Here is a 19,193-nt window from a genome sequence, read left to right on the forward strand (position 1 = left end):
AAAAAAAAAAAAAAAAAAAAAAAAAGAAAAGGATACAGGGACATGAAAAGCCAAATTATGAGTTACATTAACCAGAAAGCCAGATTATGAATTATATTAAAAAGTTTTCAAATTACCTTATAGAATAAATATGGATTAATTTGTAGAAACTGAAAAGTTTTGTATTTTACTTCAAATTTTAAAAATACAAATAAAAAACATGATATAGACAGATAATATTTCTAATTAACCAAAGAAGAGAACAGAAGATGAAGAGACATTCCACTTAGTTCACTAGAGTCTGATGTAAAATCTGTTGGCTTGGGTAAAGCTATGCTACACTAAGGAATCCAGTCTAGGGCATACCAAAACTTTCTAGGCTCATGTGTTTCTGATCAAAAATAACCAGAGGCTGCCTTTTCCCAAGGGGCCCTGTGAATCAGGCCAAAATTTCACAGCTCTAAACTTCAACTGCCAAACTGCATACACAAATGAGAAATACTCTGAATTACTTTTTAACCAAAGTGATACAGATAATTAGAACCAGATGTCTTATTCAACACTACATATTAAATTATATTATTAATATATGTTCATGTACTTTATTTACCTGCTGAATGAGATGGGAAGATCTATGAAGAGGTCATACTAGCATCGAAACTCACAGGTTAGAGGTCAAAGCCACAGGAATGACACAAGGCAATTTTCAAGGTTGATATTGGTAGAAAATGGTCTAACTTATAAAGGAGGGAGACTGCATATATTTAAAGTACCTAATGTGAAAACATGTACAAAGGATGTCAATTTCAGCACCTTTTTTTTTTTTTGAGACAAAGTCTCACTCTGTAGCCAGGCTGGAGTGCAGTGGCACGATCTCGGCTCACCGCAACCTCTGCCTCCCGGGTTCAAGCGATTCTCCTGCCTCAGCCTCCAGAGTAGCTGGAATTACAGGCACACGCCACTATATCCAGCTAATTTTTTGTATTTTTAGTAGAGATGGGGTTTCACCATGTTGGCCAGGCTGGTCTTGAACCCCCAACCTCAGGTAATCCGCCCACCTCAGCCTCCCAAAGTGCTAATTATAGGCGTGAGGCACCGCACCCGGCCTCAGCACTGTTTATGATAGATAGTAAAATATTGGGAAGGGCCGTAAGGAAGTGATTTAAAAACTGTGTTACACCCATACAGTGGAACAGTGCGGAGACGTACCACATGCACGGAATATCACTCAGTTGGATCTACTTGTGCTGTGGTGGAACTAGCTCCAGAATAGCTTAAGCAGCAAGATGTAGGACAGTAAAGACAGTATGGGAGGGGAAGGAGGTTCATTTTTAATTAATTAAAGAAAAGAATAAATACTATTTTAAAAAATACCTGGTGGTGTCTTCTTAGCAGTCCCTTTTTTGCTTCTTGGACTTCTTTTTCCAGGTGTTTTTTTTTCCTTTCCCAAGAAGGCCTGTTCATCTCTGGAGCCTTCACAAAGGGTGTTTTCTGAGTTCTCACCTGCAGCCACCTCGCTGCTCAACATGCAGCTTTCATTATTATTGAGACTGTCCTGCTCAGACACTCGGGGCTTTCCCATTGCACTGTCACTGCTGGTCAGATGCTCAGGCCTGTCCCCATCAAGCTGATTTTCATTTTCATCTGATGCAGAAGGCAGGCAGGTCACACTCCTTTCCACGCTGTCACCAGGATGACATCCATCTTGTGGTTCTATTTGCAGATTATATGTAGGAGTATCGCTGTCATCCATTAGAGCATCCTCTGCTGAACCATTTAGAGTTATATTAAAGACCTTCCATGTCTACAATGACAAAAAGAAAAGAGCTACTTCATTTTCTAACCTTTGCAGATTCTCAGTGATCTCTGATTTTCCCCTCCTCTCAGGTTGTTTCACTGTAAATAGGGAAGAGAAGGAAATGACTTCAGTTCATTCCCTTTCAGCATATGCAACCCAACCCCAAACTCAGCTGGTTCTCACATGAATACCATAGGAGTCAACCCTGGCTCCTCAAGATAATCACCTGAGAGGCTGCCCAAATTCTGTTCTAGACCATTCCAATTGGAATCTCTGAGGATAGAACCTAGGCACCGCTATTTTTGAGGTCCTCTAGGTGAGTCTAACGTGCACCAGGTTGGGACCGCCGCCTTAATGAAATGGCTAGTTAAATAGGTTACATGCTGAAATTGGTCTCTTATGTTGATCCCTGAACACTTAGCAGACAACTGAAAGCTAGTTGTATAAGTTCTTCCCTTGCTAAACAGCAGCAATATTTGGAAATGAAAATGTTTACAGATTTTTTCTAAAATAACCTAGAAAAAAGTATGTGATGCGAAGTTTGGGTAGCATATATTTATACTATCGTTATCTATTTCCTAAAAATAAGCCCTGGAAGGTACCTTAGAGTTGTCATCAAAATCCTTTTGAAGACTTACAAAAAAAAAAAAAAGGCCATGGTTAACTTTAGGCTACTCTTAGTGTAGAATTGGAAGAAAAGCTAAATCTGCTTGAAGAATACCACTAATATTTTTAAAATTAACAAAATAGCCGGGCGCAGTGGCTCAAGCCTGTAATCCCAGCACTTTGGGAGGCCGAGACGGGCGGATCATGAGGTCAGGAGATCGAGACCATCCTGGCTAACACGGTGAAACCCCGTCTCTACTAAAACTACAAAAAACTAGCCGGGCGAGGTGGCGGCGCCTGTAGTCCCAGCTACCCAGGAGGCTGAGGCAGGAGAACGGCGTGAACCCGGGAGGCGGAGCTTGCAGTGAGCTGAGATCCGGCCACAGCACTCCAGCCGGGGCGACAAAGCGAGACTCCGTCTCAAAAAAAAAAAAACTAACAAAACAGACTGCAAGCCCTTTATCAGTCATATTTTATCTCCTCTTATTATCTAAAAGTATATTACATTTTAAGAAAAATGGTAGGTATGAAAGAAATATTCCAGTAATTCTGGAAAAAAACCTCAGTGAGAGGACTTCTAAAGATTCTTCAACTTAATGAGTAGAAACACTTAATCTTTAGAAACATGTATATAAAGTACAGTCTTTAAAAACATGAGAAGTACAAAATAAAATATTCTCCCTATATCATTAAGGAAGGAGACCACCGCTTCTCCTGCTACCCTCCTCTCCCCCACTTTTGCCTAGTTTATAAGACAGGAGAAAAGAGAGAAAGCAAAAAGTTAGAAAGAAACAGAAGATAAATAGCCAGACTGTCTTGGCACCCCCCCACCCGACCCTGGCGGCTAAAAAAATAATATTAACCCCTGACCTAAACTACTTGTGTTATCTGCAAATTCCAGACATTGTATGAGGAAGCCCTGCAAAACTTTCTGTTCTGTTAGCTGCTGCACGTAGCCCCCAGCCACGTTCCCCACGCTTGCTGATCCATCACCACCCTTTCACATGGACCCCTTAGAGCTGCAAGCCCTTAAATGGGCCAAGAGTTTCTTTTTCAGGGAGTTCGGCTCTTAAGACGCAAGTCTGCTGACGCTCCCGGCCAAATGAAGCCTCTCCCTTCTTTAACCTGGTGTCGGAGGAGTTTTGTCTGCAGCTCGTCCTGCTACGTACATCATATATTTTCAGCATATTTTGCAACTCAGATACTAAAATATCTAAATCTGGCTGGTATTATTTTCCTTAAAATATATACTACATATCCGTACTGATCTGTGAAACTGGTAACATCCTCAGCTGTTTTCCCGTTTGTGTAATTAAGAGGGATTCTAATACACATCTGCAATTGAAAGCATAAGCTTTTACTTTTACCTTCAAGAGACATGGAGGTCACAGGCCACAGGGGATGGCGGAACTAGAAAGCATTGTATAGAGAGCCCAAAACAGTAACAGTCACGTCTTGCTGAGGCTCTATCATGCAACAGACACTGTGCCAGGGACCAGGTACAGTGGCTTACACCTATAATTCCAACACTTTGGGAGGCCAAGGTTGGAGGATAATTTGAGTCCAGAAGTTTGGGACCAGCCTGGGCAACACAGTGAGACCCTGTCTCTCTCTATACATTTTTATAAATGAGTTGGATGTGGTAATGTGCACCCACAGTCCCAGCTACTCAGAAGGCTGAGGTGGCAGGATCAACTGAGCTCAGGAGGTAGAGGATGCAGTGAGCCATGATCGTGTCACTGCACTCCAGCCTGGACAACAGAGCCAGACCCTGTTTCAAAAGACAAAACAAAACAAACTGTGCCAGGAACCTCATACCTTATACCTTCTTTCCAGTACTCAAAGCAAGCCTACATCATGGGTATTCACAGGGTTTTAGATGAAAAATCTGAAACTCAAAGAGGCAAAATAACTTAAGATCATATTCCCGGTAAGAAGTGGAAACTGGACCTGAAACTAGTTCCTCCTGACGTTGGATCCCAGGAGGTACAGCATCATGGGTAACAGTGCAGGCAGACCAGGGTTCGAGTTTGACTCTGCCATTTAACGAGCTGTTTTTGCAACTTTAGTAAAGTTACTTAGCATCCACGAGCCTCAATTTTCTCATCTGTAACACTGAAGAACTGTAACACCGACCTCAAGGAGTCATTTTTGAAGCTTAGTCAACGCTGCTGGTAAAGCACTGAGTGGACTATTTGGCCCACAGTAAAAGCTCAACAAAAGTTATTACTTCCCAAATCTCACAGGTTGATATAAAGCACTGATAGGTTTACTTGACTGAGGCCTTAGCCTTACCGCAGGTTCAGTGACAGCTTTTCCAGACATCCCAGAAATGATGAGGTTCCTAACAACAGACTGATGCTAAGCATCATCACTGCAGAAGGCTGAAGGATGAATCTATGATAGCGATATCTCATTCAGTTCCTGGAGTGTTTAATATCCATTCTGAGCACTCTGTTTCAGATGACTAAGAAACTTAGAAATTAGTCATTAAGACTTCTTGCTGTGGCTGGACTTGGTGGCTCATGTCTGTTATTCCAGCACTTTGGGAGACTGAGGCCAGAGGACTGCCTGAGGCCAGGAGTTCAAGATCAGCCTGGGTAACATAGCAAGACCCTGTCTCTTTAAGAAAAACTAAAAACCAAAAAATCGAAAGACTCTTTGGTAAGTATGAAGTTACAGATCATATTTACAGCTTTGTTGAGTGTCATGTGCCAAGCCCTGACTTAAAACTATTTAGCCTAACACTCCTATTCAATTCTTGCAATGACCCTAGCATAGAGTAATTTTAGTGCCATTTTACTGATAAGAAGCCAAGACTTGTACCTCATTGAGTCCCTCAGCTAGTAAGTTTAGAAATGGAATTTAGACCAGTTATAATCCTGACATGGACAACAGGGAGAGAATAACTTATATTTCATTCCAGCTATGGTATGCCCCAATTAGGGATCTACCCTACAACACAGGACACAAATCTAATGACCAACAAGTTCAGGTTCCTGGAAGGGCTTCTCTCTTTCCCTGCGAAGTACTGGATCCACACAGTACATCACTTCCTACATAGCTCAACTTCTGTCGGAAACTTTCTTAAGTGGGTGGGTGCAGGGAGGATATACTATTTAAGTAAAGTCGCTATTACCAGTACAGTACATATCCATTTCTGTGGGCCTCAAGACATTTTGCCTGCAACTCTTGTGATGACATAATTTAACTCAGAAGATAATTTTATAAAATATTTTCTAATACTTTCATGCTCTATCCAAGGCGTGAATATGATGTAGTTTAAGAAATAAAGATACCTGGCCAAGCGCAGTGGCTCATGCCTGTAACCCGAGCACTTTGAGATGTGAGGCAGGTGGATCACTTGAGGGTCAGGAGTTCGAGACCAGCCCTGGCCAACATGGTGAAACTCCATTTCTACTAAAAATACAAAAATTAGCCAGGCGTGGTGGTGCATGCCTATAGTCCCAGCTACTAGGGAGGCTGAATCAGAAGAATCGCTTGAACCTGAAGGGTGGAGGCTGCAGTGAGCTGAGATTGTACCATTGCATGCCAGCCTGGGTGACAGAGGGAGACTTTGTGAAAGAAAAGAAAAGAAGAAAAGAAAGAAGAAAGAAAAAGAAGAAAGGAAAGGAAAGGAAGGAGAGAGAGAAAGGGAAAGGAAAGAAAATGAAAGGAAAAAAGAAAGGAAGAGGGGAAGGGAGGGGAAGTGGAAGGGAGAGAAGAATAAGAGAGAAAAAAGCAGGAAAGAAGAGAGCCGCGGTGTAGGGGAGGACTGACCGGGCGAAGCAGAAAACCAGAGGAAGCGCGCGAGGGAGCCCACCCAAATAAACATGATCGGAGCAAGAGAACAGATAGAAGAGGACAACAAAGAAGACGGGGAGGCCAGAGGCGAACCCCGCGCGCGCGCAAGGGCCAGAACAGGGAGATAAACGAGGGCGAGACAGCCAAAAGCGAAGAAAAATGGAACCCGCCAAGGGAAAGAGGAAGGGAAAGGGAAAGGGAAAGGATTCCTAACATTGCATCAAGGTCTGGCTCAAAAGTCACTTACCCTAGTTTGCCTTCCCTGATTTCTCCATCACAAAGACCCACACATAATGTACAACAGCACGGTTGTCATTCAGTCCTTCCCAAATATGGCTCTGCACTTTGTATTTTTGCATATATGTCATACTAGATTTAAGCCATTTGAATACTCATAACCCAGGCATAATTTTCATTCTTTGCAATGTTTAGCCCTGGGCGTTGTACTTACTAGATTCATGAGAGAGTAAGGAAACAATTTTCCACTGTTTCTCTCTGAAAGGGGGAAAGTCAGACGCATGGAATCCCAGCTGCATCCCTGCCCCTATTCTGAGAGGCAAAGGGACCCATTGCACAATATTTGGCTTCTGTCTCCATCCCTAACACATTTCAGTACAAATGCCTTAACTTAATCAATAGGATAAACTTCCTAATGGGGTTTATAATCTGTATAGTCTTACTGTTTTTAGAAACAGTTATAAATTCAACGTTTATTTTTGTCTCTTCCTCTTTCCTCTCCCTTAATGCTACAGGAATAGCATTTCAACAGGCTGATCTTCTGGTATACCTAGTATCTCACTACAAAGCACTTGGGCAAGAGAAAATTCACAAGGAGAAAGACGCCCAGTTAATACACAGTATTTTAAAGTGTGTGCTAATAGTGCATGGGACCTGAGGATTATTAGTTGAGACTGCATTCAAACTTATTTGCTGTATCTAAACAGTAAAGCTTTTTTGTAGTAATCCCTAAGTCTATATAAATTCTCACAAAAGAAACAGTGACATGCTACAATCACTGCTACAGCACTGACGGTGGCATATTTTGTCTTTTAAAAGCACAACAGTGAGTGCTGCCCAAGATTCCAGACTCTTGTGGCAAGAAAGCATTCCAAACATGTACACTGTATAAAAATCATTTGATGCATTGCCTCTCTACAGCTTAAGAATTTCAAACAACCATATTAAAGTGAGGCTTATACAAAACACGAGAACCCCCAAACTTTAAGGAAGAACATTAAATAAATGAACAATTTAAAGTAACAGGCTAAGAAAAAACAAATCTCCATTTTACTAAAAGCATATCTCAATTCTGGATAGGATTTGACTTCATTTTTTACACATCCTTAATGGATGTCCAAAGAGATTAAACATTAGGTGTTACTAAAATTTTTAAAAATAATTTATGGGAATACATAGTGAAATATGTAGTATTTCACTGAAATGCTTTAAGACTATGGGTGCCGTTTTTCTGTATTTCATACAAATCAGATAAATACTATACTTTTACTTTTGAAGCCAAGATCCTTCTGAAGAATAAAGATTCAAACCCAAATTTAAATTTGATTTATAGCCAAACCAACATTTAGAGGAATATAGTCACCAAACTAATAACACAGTTTATTAACACCAAATTCAAATTTGTCTATTCCCAGCCAATTCAGAACTGAGGAAGAAAGTGACCACATCCAAGGCCATGTGTGATGGCTCATGCCTGTAATCCTGGTGATTTGGGAGGCCGAGGCAAGCGCATTGCTTGAGGTCAGGAGTTCGAGACCAGCCTGGCCAACATGATGAAACCTCATCTCTACTTAAAAAAATACAAAAATTAGCTGGGCATGGTGGTGGGCATCTGTAATCCTGGGTACTTGGGAGGCTGAGGCAGGAGACTAGCTTGAACCTGGGAGGCAGAGGCTGCAATGAGCCAAGATCTCACCACTGCACTCCAGCCTGGGTGACAGAGCAAGAGCCTGTCTCAAAAAAGAAAGTGACCACATCCATATGATTCTGTTTATCACTGACATTCCATACCACTTAACATTTATTTTTACCAATTTACTCATTAGATAGGTTCTAATACCACTTACATCTCATTGCTAAATCTATAGTTTTCTTCTCTGATTTACACTCTTTGTTTAAACAAATATACCCTGAGGAAATATTCACTACAACAGCAATCAAAAGTATGCCTCAGAGGGATGACGGTCAAAAACTTTGTGACACACAATAAAAAATTCATTTTTCACTGAGCTCCTGAACCCACAAAATACATACATTTATGCAGCTAAAACTTAACACAGGTGAATCACTCTGATATGTTCTTTATTCCATTCAATACGATTTCATGTATTTAAAAAATGCTGATCAAGATCCCCTAGGTCGATTTCACATCCCACTGGTGAGTGCCGCCTATAGCAGTATGCCAGAAGGCAGTTTCTAGGAATTAATAGTATCTCAGCCTGAGGACCCCCGAGTGAGGACCACAGAAGGTAACAACGATCTCCAAACTGTTTTCTGAAAATAATGCAGATCATTTGGAATTTAGATACAAACTTCATTTAAAATGGCGTTCTCATAATTTCAATGTAATAACGTATGCTAGGCCAGGAACAGTGGCTCATCTGTAATTCCAGCACTTTGGGAGGCCGAGGCGGGTGGATCATCTGAGCTCAGCTGTTCAAGACCAGCCTGGGCAACACAGTGAGACCCCCACGTTTCCACTAAAAATAAAAATTAGCCAGGTGCGGTGGTGCATGCCTACAGTTCCGACTACTTGGCTGAAGGGGGAAGATCACTTGAGTCTGGGATGTAGCAAGCTATGATCTCACCACTGCACTCTAACCTGGGCAACAGAGCAAGACTGTGTCTCAAAATATAGTAATAATGATTCAGGGTTCCTTAGCTGACATCTTCAACTGTTAGCTCTATTCTACACCTATGCTATTCAAAATGGTAGCCACTAACCACACACAGCTACTGAGTATCTGAAATATGAACACACACTGAGGGACTCAATTTTTCATTTTTATAAATTTTAATAAATTTATTATTTATTTTGAGATGGAGTCTCGCTCTGTCGCCCAGGCTGGAGTGCAGTGGCACAATCTCGGCTCACTGCAAGCTCCACCTCCCGGGTTCACGCCATTCTCCTGCCTCAGCCTCCTGAGTAGCTGGGACCACAGGCGCCGCCCCCTCGCCCGGCTAGTTTTTTTGTATTTTAGTAGAGACGGGGTTTCACCATGTTAGCCAGGATGGTCTCAATCTCCTGACCTCATGATCCGCCCACCACGGCCTCCCAAAGCGCTGGGATTACAGGCGTGAGTCGCTGCGCCCGGCCTAATTTAAATTTTTGCATGGACATCAATTCAGTTACTGAGAAACTTAACTGCGTTTGGAATAACTTGGGTATGTGAATGTTTTTCACCTGTACATTTTATGAAATTGAAATGTAGTTCAAGCATTTCCAATGAAAATTGTGTCCAAATTAACATGTGCTATATTTATAAAATACATACCATATTTCAATGATTTAGTATGAATAAAATCAATATAAAAGAATTCATTAATTCTACATATTGATTACATGTTGAAATAATACTTTAGATATATTGAATAAACTATTACTAAAATTAATTTCTCCCTTTGAAAATTTTTAATGTGGTTACTAGACAACAAAATTACATACATGTCTCACATATTTCTATTGGACAACGCTGCTGTCTATGACATTGCCTTGGCAGTGCCACAGCAGCCAAATACGGCTCATGGTGAATCACTCCACTTTAGATTCTTCCTTTGCTAACACAAATTGTGCTACAGGTATTCCCTGGATATAGATATTATTATTACTGTAATTAAACAAATGCAAATACTTGTTGAAGGAAATAGGTACTATTTAAAATTAATTTTTACCTCCTTATTTCCCATATTCACCATGTAAATCACTAGATCATGCTGTTCCTTTGTTTTGTACTTCCCCATATTCAAAATATCCCTGGTACTTCATAGAAGTTAAATAGTATTGCAATTAAAATTAGTAAAACAGCCTTTCAGTAATCACTCTAAATACGTAAATTTCTACATAATAACACAGTACAAAAGTAAATCACATTGTTTTAATATTTCTTTAATAAGAATAAAAAATATAATTTCATAAAGATTTAGTTCTTCATTTAGCAAAAAGGCCATAGAAGAGAAAATGTATGCTACGAGGTATGCAAGAAGGATAAAAATGTGACAAAGTTACAAGATACAAAAGGAAAACAAGAATAAATGTGAAGGTAATGATTCTAAGGGAAAAACAACATCAAATACAGATTTTAAGTTATGAAGAGAGAGCACTGTTAAAAATATGAAGAAATTAACTGAAACTGTGTGACTCATATTCCCCAAAAAACCTTGGGGCAGACAAAGTGAATGAAAGGAAGCATAATTTGTTTCATATTCTTCAATCCTGCCTTTCATAATGGGGCTTGGTTCAAGATAGCTTATGTATTTACAGGGCTTTTGAGTTCAAAATCCATTACATAAATGGGAATGACAGGTCAAAAGCCTCACTGTGGGTATACTCAAGCAGTACAAAGATACAGAGTCATCTCTATTCCCTTGTCCCTCTCTTATGCACAGATATATACAAGTTCTACTTCAGTAAACAAAAGAGAAGTAAACACATCCAAATTGTGCTTATTCGGTTTTAAATACTTCTTTGTTGTAAAAATGTACTGCAATCATACTTTTAAGCCGCAACCAACAGAATCTAAGACTTGAAAATACTTTGGTTCAGACTATAGTCACCTCTTTTAAAACAAAAATCATGTTTACTGCCTGTATCAACTATACATCCTCACGGAAACTGTCTTACACATGACTCATTAAATAGACATATAAAACTATATATTGTTTTAAAATGTCAATTTGTGAAAATACTATGGCAAAAGCAAATTCTTAGAACCTTCTTTTAAGATGTCTGACAAAATAGCTTTCATTATCTGAATAAAATGCTAAGACTAGTCAGGCACAGTGGTGTGCCTGTAGTGTCAGCTACTCAAGAGGCTGGGGTGAGAAGCTTGCTTCAGCTGGGGAGTTCAAGACCAGCCTGGGCAACACAGCAAGACTCCATCTCTTTAACAGTTATAGAAGATTTAGTAAGTGTCAGTGTTTTAAGTTTGTTACATATATATAATTTAATCCTTATAAGTCCTATAAAGTAGTTCTAAAATTATTTCCATTTTTTACAGAAGTAAATAACAATAGAAAGATGAAATACACAGGCCTCGGTCACACTGCTATTACCTGGCAAAGTCAGGATTCAATTTAGAATCTGATTCCAGAGCCTGTATCCTTAACCACTATAATCATTTTTGTATTACTTTTAAAAACCAGCTGTTTTCAGATATATATGTTGTAAATACCAAATTGCTACTTTAAGGAGGCCACAAAATGAACATTTCCAATATCTTGAGATGTTTTTCAAATATGTCAAATGTAGAAAAATAGGTTACACAGCAAATACATAAAACCCACCAATAAGACTCTTGATTTGCTGCATTCCTTTAATATTATGAATTCATTTCTTCAGGTTTATATGTTGGGCTATATAACTACCCCATTAGAAATTATCTGACATTCATAAGATATCTGACATTCATCTTTGTGCATTTAGAAAAATTTTTACCAGGCAGGCCATAGGCACTTACCAAATCAATATCACGTTAAAGAGGGACTAACATGCAAGAGTCTCCAAACTTTGGTGGTGTACTTGTAATATTTATATATTATCTATGTATCTCAGATATAGCTAAGATATATGCGAGATACATAAGATATAGCTTGCATATATATCTTATATATAGATACAGATAAAAGATATGTTATATATTTGATATATCTTTTATAAATCTTTTATATATCTATATATCTTATTTATATATCTCATATGGTTAATATAGATGAGATACATGATAGAGCTTGTATATGTATCATATATAGATATGTCAAAGATATATAGCTTTATATATATCATATATAATAAAAGGTACATATATATACTATATAATGAAGATATATATCAAAGATATACCATATATCTTTGCTTATTATAAGCACACTATCAGTAATATACATATACATATATACACACACACACATATTCCCCCCTCTCTCCCCCCGAGACATAGTCTGACTTTGTCCCCCAGGCTGGAGTGCAGTGGCAAGGTCATAGCTCACGGCAGCCTTGAACTCCTGGGCTCAAGCAATCCTTCCACCTTAGCCTCCCAAATAGCTGGGACTACAGATGCGTGTCATCACATCCAGCTAATTTTTAAATTTTTTGTAGAAACAGAGTCTCACTATGCTGCCCAGTCTGGTCTCAAACTCTTGGCCTCAAGTGATCCTGCCACCTCAGCCTCCTAAAGTGCCAGGATTACAGATGTGAGCCACCACACCCAGCCTAGGCAACGAAACTGATCATGCGAATACCCACTGTAGGTATATCTGTTCATAAACCATATGTACATATGCTGTATACAGATATATGTATATATTCTTTGTGAGTTTTTTTGAGACAGTCTCTGTTGCTCAAGCTGGAATGCAGTGGTGTGATCTTGGCTCACTGCAACCTCTGCCTCTCGGTTCAAGTGATTCTCCCACTTCAGCCACCTGAGTAGCTGGGATTACAGACACGCACCACCATACCCAGCTAAGTTTTGTATTTTTAGTAGAGACAGGGTTTCGCCACGTTGGCCAGGCTGATCTCGAACTCCTGACCTCAAGTGATCTACCCGCCTCGGCCTCCCAAAGTGCTGGGATTACAGACTTGAGCCAGCACCCTGCCCCGTCATTTTAAACAAATGCAAATACAAACATGAAGAAAGAATGTACTTCTGGCAAGGGCAGACACCAGCCGATAACTAGAAAAGTTGACAGAAAGCTTCAGTTTGGAAGCCGAAAAAGCTGAGCAGAGTGCTGAGTAGGTTCACAGAGCTGGAGGAAAAACCAGAGTTCGAGGTCTTCCAAGAAGAGGGGACCACAGGCCTTCTGGTGGGACCTACAAGCGATACTCCCCAGAAGAAAAGGCAAGGCTGGAACAGATCAGTGCTCGCAGGGACTAACCCAGAAGAATCCATCATCTCATCTCTGGATGAATTAAGGTGATCTGTTCTAACCTGGTTGCCTGCCAGAAACTAAAGTCAATCCTCTCTGCAAGAAAAATCCAACAAAGGTTCAAATTATTTCCACAACTTTTCATATGTAATATTCAGTATATAATCCAAAACAACCAGGCATGCAAGAGATCACATCTGGATTTTAAAAAGAAAAGTAGGGGAAAAAACAGCAGAAACAGACGCATAGGAGATCCACAGACTGGAGGCAGGGAGGGAGTGGTGTGTTGGGAGCAAGGAGTTGGGGAGCATACAGAAGGTTTAAAATAGTCAGTGTGGGAAACTGGAACAGTAACTGACCTGGCAACTGTGGAGGACTGCAGGGCTGCCGGGAAGGTCTACTGAGATGAGTTCCACTACATATTCCGTTCCATTCGACTTGGTTTCATACACTGTCTTCAAATCAATCTCATCATGCAAATCATCCACAATCTAGCTAAAAGAATCCTATACCTTAATCTTCTACTTGAGTACAAAATATCCATAAGACCGGCACCTATGCTGGAATTTTTTCATCATAATGGAAAGACTCAACACCAATTTTCATTTGTGCTCCTCCTTTATTCTTGACTGCACTGCCATTCTTCTTCCCACTTTATGTGGACATGTGAAAGCAGTTTTTAAAACCCTTGCCTCTGGTTTATTTCACTTAAAGAAAATTAATTATTAAAATGTTGACTTGGCTGGGTGTGGTGGCTCACACCTCTAATCCCAGCACTTTGAGAGGCCGAGACCAGTGGATCATGAGGTCAGAAGATCGAGACCATCCTGGCTAACATGGTGAAACCCTATCTCTACTAAAAACGCAAAAAATTAGTCGGGCGTGGTAGCGGGCGCCCGTAGTCCCAGCTACTTGGGAGGCTGAGGCAGGAGAATAGTGTGAACCTGGGAGACGGAGCTTGCAGTGAGCAGAGATCGCGCCACTGCACTCCAGCCTGGGCGACAGAGCAAGATTCTGGCTCAAAAAAAAAAAGAAAAGTTGACTTATATAAGTTAATGTGAAATTTCACATTATTTCTTAGCAATTTCAGATTCTTCTAACATAGATACATGACTGAATTCTTATACCTATACCAGAAAGCCAACGTATGTGGCTGGGCATAGTGGCTCAGCACTCTGCAAGGATCACTTGAGACCAGGGATTTAAGACCAGCCTGGGCCTTAAAGCGAGACCCCATCTCTACAGACAATCTAATTAGCTGAGCATGGTGGCGTGTGCCCGTGGTCCTAGCTACTCTGGAAGCTGCAGTGGGAGGACTGCTTGAGGCCAGGAGTTCAAGGCAGCAGTGAGCTATGACCCTCCCTTCACTCCAGTCTGGGAAACAGAGCAACACCTTGCCTCTTATAAAGAAGAAAAAAGTTGGCCGGGCGCGGTGGCTCAAGCCTGTAATCCCAGCACTTTGGGAGGCCGAGACGGGCAGATCACAAGGTCAGGAGATCGAGACCATCCTGGCGAACACGGTGAAACCCATCTCTACTAAAAAATACAAAAAACTAGCCGGGCGAGGTAGCGGGTGCCTGTAGTCCCAGCTACTCAGGAGGCTGAGGCAGGAGAATGGCGTAAACCCGGGAGGCGGAGTTTGCAGTGAGCTGAGCTCCGGCCACGGCACTTCAGCCCCGGCAACAGAGCGAGACTCCGTCTCAAAAAAGAAATGAGAAAAAAGTATAGTTACAAGCACATTCACATATATTTTCTTCTGCCATCCTCACTGTCTACTTTTTCTTATCTTGAAAAATTATGATATAATGTTGCCCTCTGAATGGGAACAAGATGCTCCTGCCCCACATTCAGAGGAACACTGGTTTCAAACTGCTTATGCAATACAAGTGCTAATGCTTTGTCTTACCGCGCTCTTTGTAACCAAATGCCTTTTGGCCGGCATTCAAGGTTACCATGAGGACATGAAACAAAGCAAATAAGTCTCCACATGACACTGAACTCTGACCTCAGAGGTTGAGCACTTTAAACTTAACCAGCCTTCAGGGTAATCAACTTTGAGTGTCTACAACAAAGATCCATATACTAAATACAATGGGGCAAGAGAGAGACAGATGAGACACAACATGCCCTAAGGACTATGTATTCCAAAAGTGGAAAATAAAAATAGAAGAGCTGATACTCTAGCAGGTAATGAATTATATGATGTGTCTATAAACCCCACCCTAACTAACATTCCTCTTCTCTCAGAAAAACTTTGCTACAAAGAAGAACGTGATCAGTGACAAGCAATTTCTTTGAGAGTCAGAGGAATCAAGGTTACTTCTATTGTGGAGAGGTGTAATGCATGAATATTTAAGAATATCCAATTCCATTACAGAAAATCAAAGATACAAATAAGAGAGATGAAAATAAGTACAGAGCAAACAGCTTGAGAAGTTAGACACAGAGAAAGTAAACAGGGCATCTGTGTGGTAAACACAGGAAGGAATGAAAGCACTTATAACCACCAAATATTCACGAGACCAGAGGAGACACAAAATACTCATGAAGGTACTGATATTCATGAGGTATTAAATCAGCCAATCCAATTGGTAGTATCCATTTCCACACCTACATGCCCCCTGCCCGGGAAACAGATGAAATCCATGGCTGCTCATCACACTAACGGGCAGACAACAGGGTCAGGCGGGTCCCTTGTTTCTCGGATTGGGCGAATGAGTGCTGGCCTCAGGCGTCTTCACTCTGCTGAGCTGCCGTGTTCATCTTCAGCCACGGTCTGCGGGAAATGTTGCTATAGCAGAGAACCCTGGAGAAGAGAATGTTGTAACCCAGCTCTGAGACGGTGTGTTCCCTCCATTCCACCCACACCTGAGGTGCATGGAGCGGCAATCTCAAGAGAAGAAATAAACAGGGCCAAATAAAAAGGTGAGGAAGTACAGAATGAAGAGCGAATAGACTTTGGAATAAGAGTGCTGAAGGAAAGTACTGATTGACGAGCCTGATCAATGGAGGCGGGGCCAGAGCCTAATACAGGAATTCAGACCAGCGCTTTTCAGACTATCTGTTGTGAAAAACCACCTTTTTTTCCCCTAGTGGGCCATGAACCAATTACTAGGGGGTAAAGGGGAGGAAGATACAAAACATAAGTCCGGCTGTGCTCGGTGGCTCATGCCTGTAATTCTAGCTACTAGGGAGGCTGAGGCAGGAAAATCACTTGAACCTGGGAGGAGGAGGTTGCAGGGAGCCGAGATCAAGCCACGGCACTCCAGGCTGGGAGACAGGGACTCCGTCTCAAAAAAAAAAAAAGAATATGGAGGTGGAGGTGCAGCTCGCGGTTTGCAGGACCGAGTTGATGTGGAAGGTAAAGAACAGTTATGAATCCACCTCCAGGTACAGGCTCCTCTATGCTGATAACTGTCGGTAACAGATGGTGAGAGACAGAATACAGCGGGAGAAGGCAGAGGAAAGAAAAACAGCAACAGCAACGTCGTGTTTAACTTCGTTGTTTGATTTGTGTGAAGGGCCAGTAAATCTGGTCACTCTTAGCATGTGGGTCTGAAAAGTTTCATCTTGCTAAACATAAGGAGTACATACACATAAGATGTTAACAACTGCGTGCTTGACTTATATGAAACTTTACAATCATCTTTTAAACTGTAATGAAAAGACACTTCTATTTAAAAAACCTCTAGTAAAAGGATATTATATTCTACTGGATACCATTAAATTAATGAGATATAATACATATCGCAAAAATACTTTTGCCTATGATGTTAGCAGATATCTCATAACATTTTGCCTATAAAACATTTTTCATTTCTCCCTGTAGAATCCAGCTCAGACATATGAACAAAAATAAAATAAACTAAGTATTAACGGGCTGCTGGTAAAGGGCATCTCCTAAGGTACTAACGTTTCTTCAAAGCCACAAGGAACACTTGATCAGCTATCTACTTACATTGCTTTTGTGAAAGTTTGTAAGAAATCGAAAACGTAAAATGCAATGTCCTCTTGAACATATTAGGAGTTTGCAGCTGTAATGGAATGTTTTTAAGCAACCATGTGCTTTACAAGGACCCAGACTATGTTTCTAAAAGATTGGGATGGGCCAGGCGCGGTGGCTCACGCCTGGAATCCCAGCACTTTGGGAGGCCAAGGCAGGCAGATCACCTGAGCTCAGGAGTTTGAGACCAGCCAGACCAACATGGAGAAACCCCATCTCTACTAAAAATACAAAATTAGCCGGGCATGGAGGCACATGCCTGTAATCCCAGCTACTAGGGAGGCTGAGGCAGGAGAATTGCTTGAATCTGGGAGACGGAGGTTGCGGTGAGCCAAGATTGTGCCATTGCACTCCAGCCAGGGCAACAAAAGCGAAACTCCATCTCAAAAAAAAAGGATTGGGATGGGTAGAAAAAATACAGCGTGGAGACACTGATGAAGCTTCACCCAATGTGGCCGTTACCATATCCATGTATGGGAATGATTCAAGAAGAAAAGCATACAATTGCAATGAAAATACAGGACAGAAATAGCAGCTAAAGACAGAAGATTATTACTCTAGGAAGTATCAGGATGTGAGTGGATATTTTGATGAATTAGGTCTTTTTTACATGCTACAAAAGAAAACTTCAGGCTGGGCGCGGTGGCTCATGCCTGTAATCCCAGCACTTTGGGAGGCCGAGGTGGGGGAATCACTTGAGGTCAGGAGTTCAAGACCAGCCTGGACAACATGGTGAAACCCTGTCTCTACTGAAAACACAAAAATTAGCCAGGTGTGGTGGCGCGCACCTGTAATCCCAGCTACTCAGGAGACTGAGGCGGGACAATCGCTTGAACCCTGTGGGCAGAGGTTGCAGTGAGCTAAGATCACGATACTGCACTCTAGCCTGGGCAACAAACGGAGTGAGACTTTGTCTCAAAAAAAAATAAGAAACCTTCACAAAGACACCAATGTTCTCAAAATTAAATCCCCATAAACTATGCTGAATCTTTAAAAGATAATTTTAAAAGATAACAGCTCCTTTTGCATGAAGCCAACCAAATATTCGAAGGTCTGCTATGAACAAAGTACTATGGAAGTTAATAGAATCCATTTAGAGAGACAGAAACATGTCTGAAAATTCTGCTTCCAGTCCTCCTGAATAAGTCTTCATAATCAGAGAAGAGCAACTGCATAACTGTTCCTTTCTCTCTAGTCTTTAAGGTATATTAAAAAAAGTATATTGGTAAATGGCAAAGTAATCTACAACTGATTGTAATGAAATGATTAGGGATTATTTTTAGAATTTACTCAAAAAAGAGTACAGTTTTTCATGCATTCATTTAATTTCTGACCACAAATACTTTAAATGCTACCTAAGCCTTAATATTTGTATGTCCAGAATGAAATCTACATACAGTTCTCAAAAAAAGGTAACATAATTTATTTATTTAAAAAAAAAAATCTAGGCCGGGCGCGGTGGCTCAAGCCTGTAATCCCAGCACTTTGGGAGGCCGAGACGGGCGATCACGAGGTCAGGAGATCGAGACCATCCTGGCTAACACGGTGAAACCCATCTCTACTAAAAAATACAAAAAACTAGCCGGGTGAGGTGGCGGGCGTCTGTAGTCCCAGCTACTAAAGAGGCTGAGGCAGGAGAATGGCGTGAACCCGGGAGGCGGAGCTTGCAGTGAGGTGAGATCCGGCCACTGCACTCCAGCCTGGGCGACAGAGCAAGACTCCGTCTCAAAAAATAAAATAAAATAAAATAAAATAAAAATCCAACGAAAGCATCAATAAAAGAGAAAACTGGTAATGTTACACCTTAATTTCTTTTTTTTTTATTATACTTTAAGTTCTAGGGTACATGTGCATAACGTGCAGGTTTGTTACATATGTATACTTGTGCCATGTTGGTGTGCTGCA

The 19,193-nt window shown here is 41.0% G+C and overlaps 1 protein-coding gene across 6 annotated transcripts in view; it reads right to left on the reverse strand.

The window, feature by feature from the left end:
• The window catches only part of CNST (consortin, connexin sorting protein), a 122,003-nt gene that overhangs the window by 78,797 nt on the left and 24,013 nt on the right, over positions 1 to 19,193 (reverse strand). For all 6 annotated transcript variants that reach the window (XM_017876213.1, XM_017876365.1, XM_017876280.1 and 3 more), the window contains one exon: positions 1,354 to 1,783. In XM_017876213.1, coding sequence (XP_017731702.1) covers positions 1,354 to 1,732 — 379 coding nt within the window. In that variant the 5' untranslated portion in view covers positions 1,733 to 1,783. The remainder of the gene's footprint in view (positions 1 to 1,353; positions 1,784 to 19,193) is intronic.

This window comes from Rhinopithecus bieti, unplaced genomic scaffold (genome assembly GCF_001698545.2).
Source record: "Rhinopithecus bieti isolate Rb0 unplaced genomic scaffold, ASM169854v2 scaffold_187, whole genome shotgun sequence".
Lineage (NCBI taxonomy): Eukaryota > Metazoa > Chordata > Mammalia > Primates > Cercopithecidae > Rhinopithecus > Rhinopithecus bieti.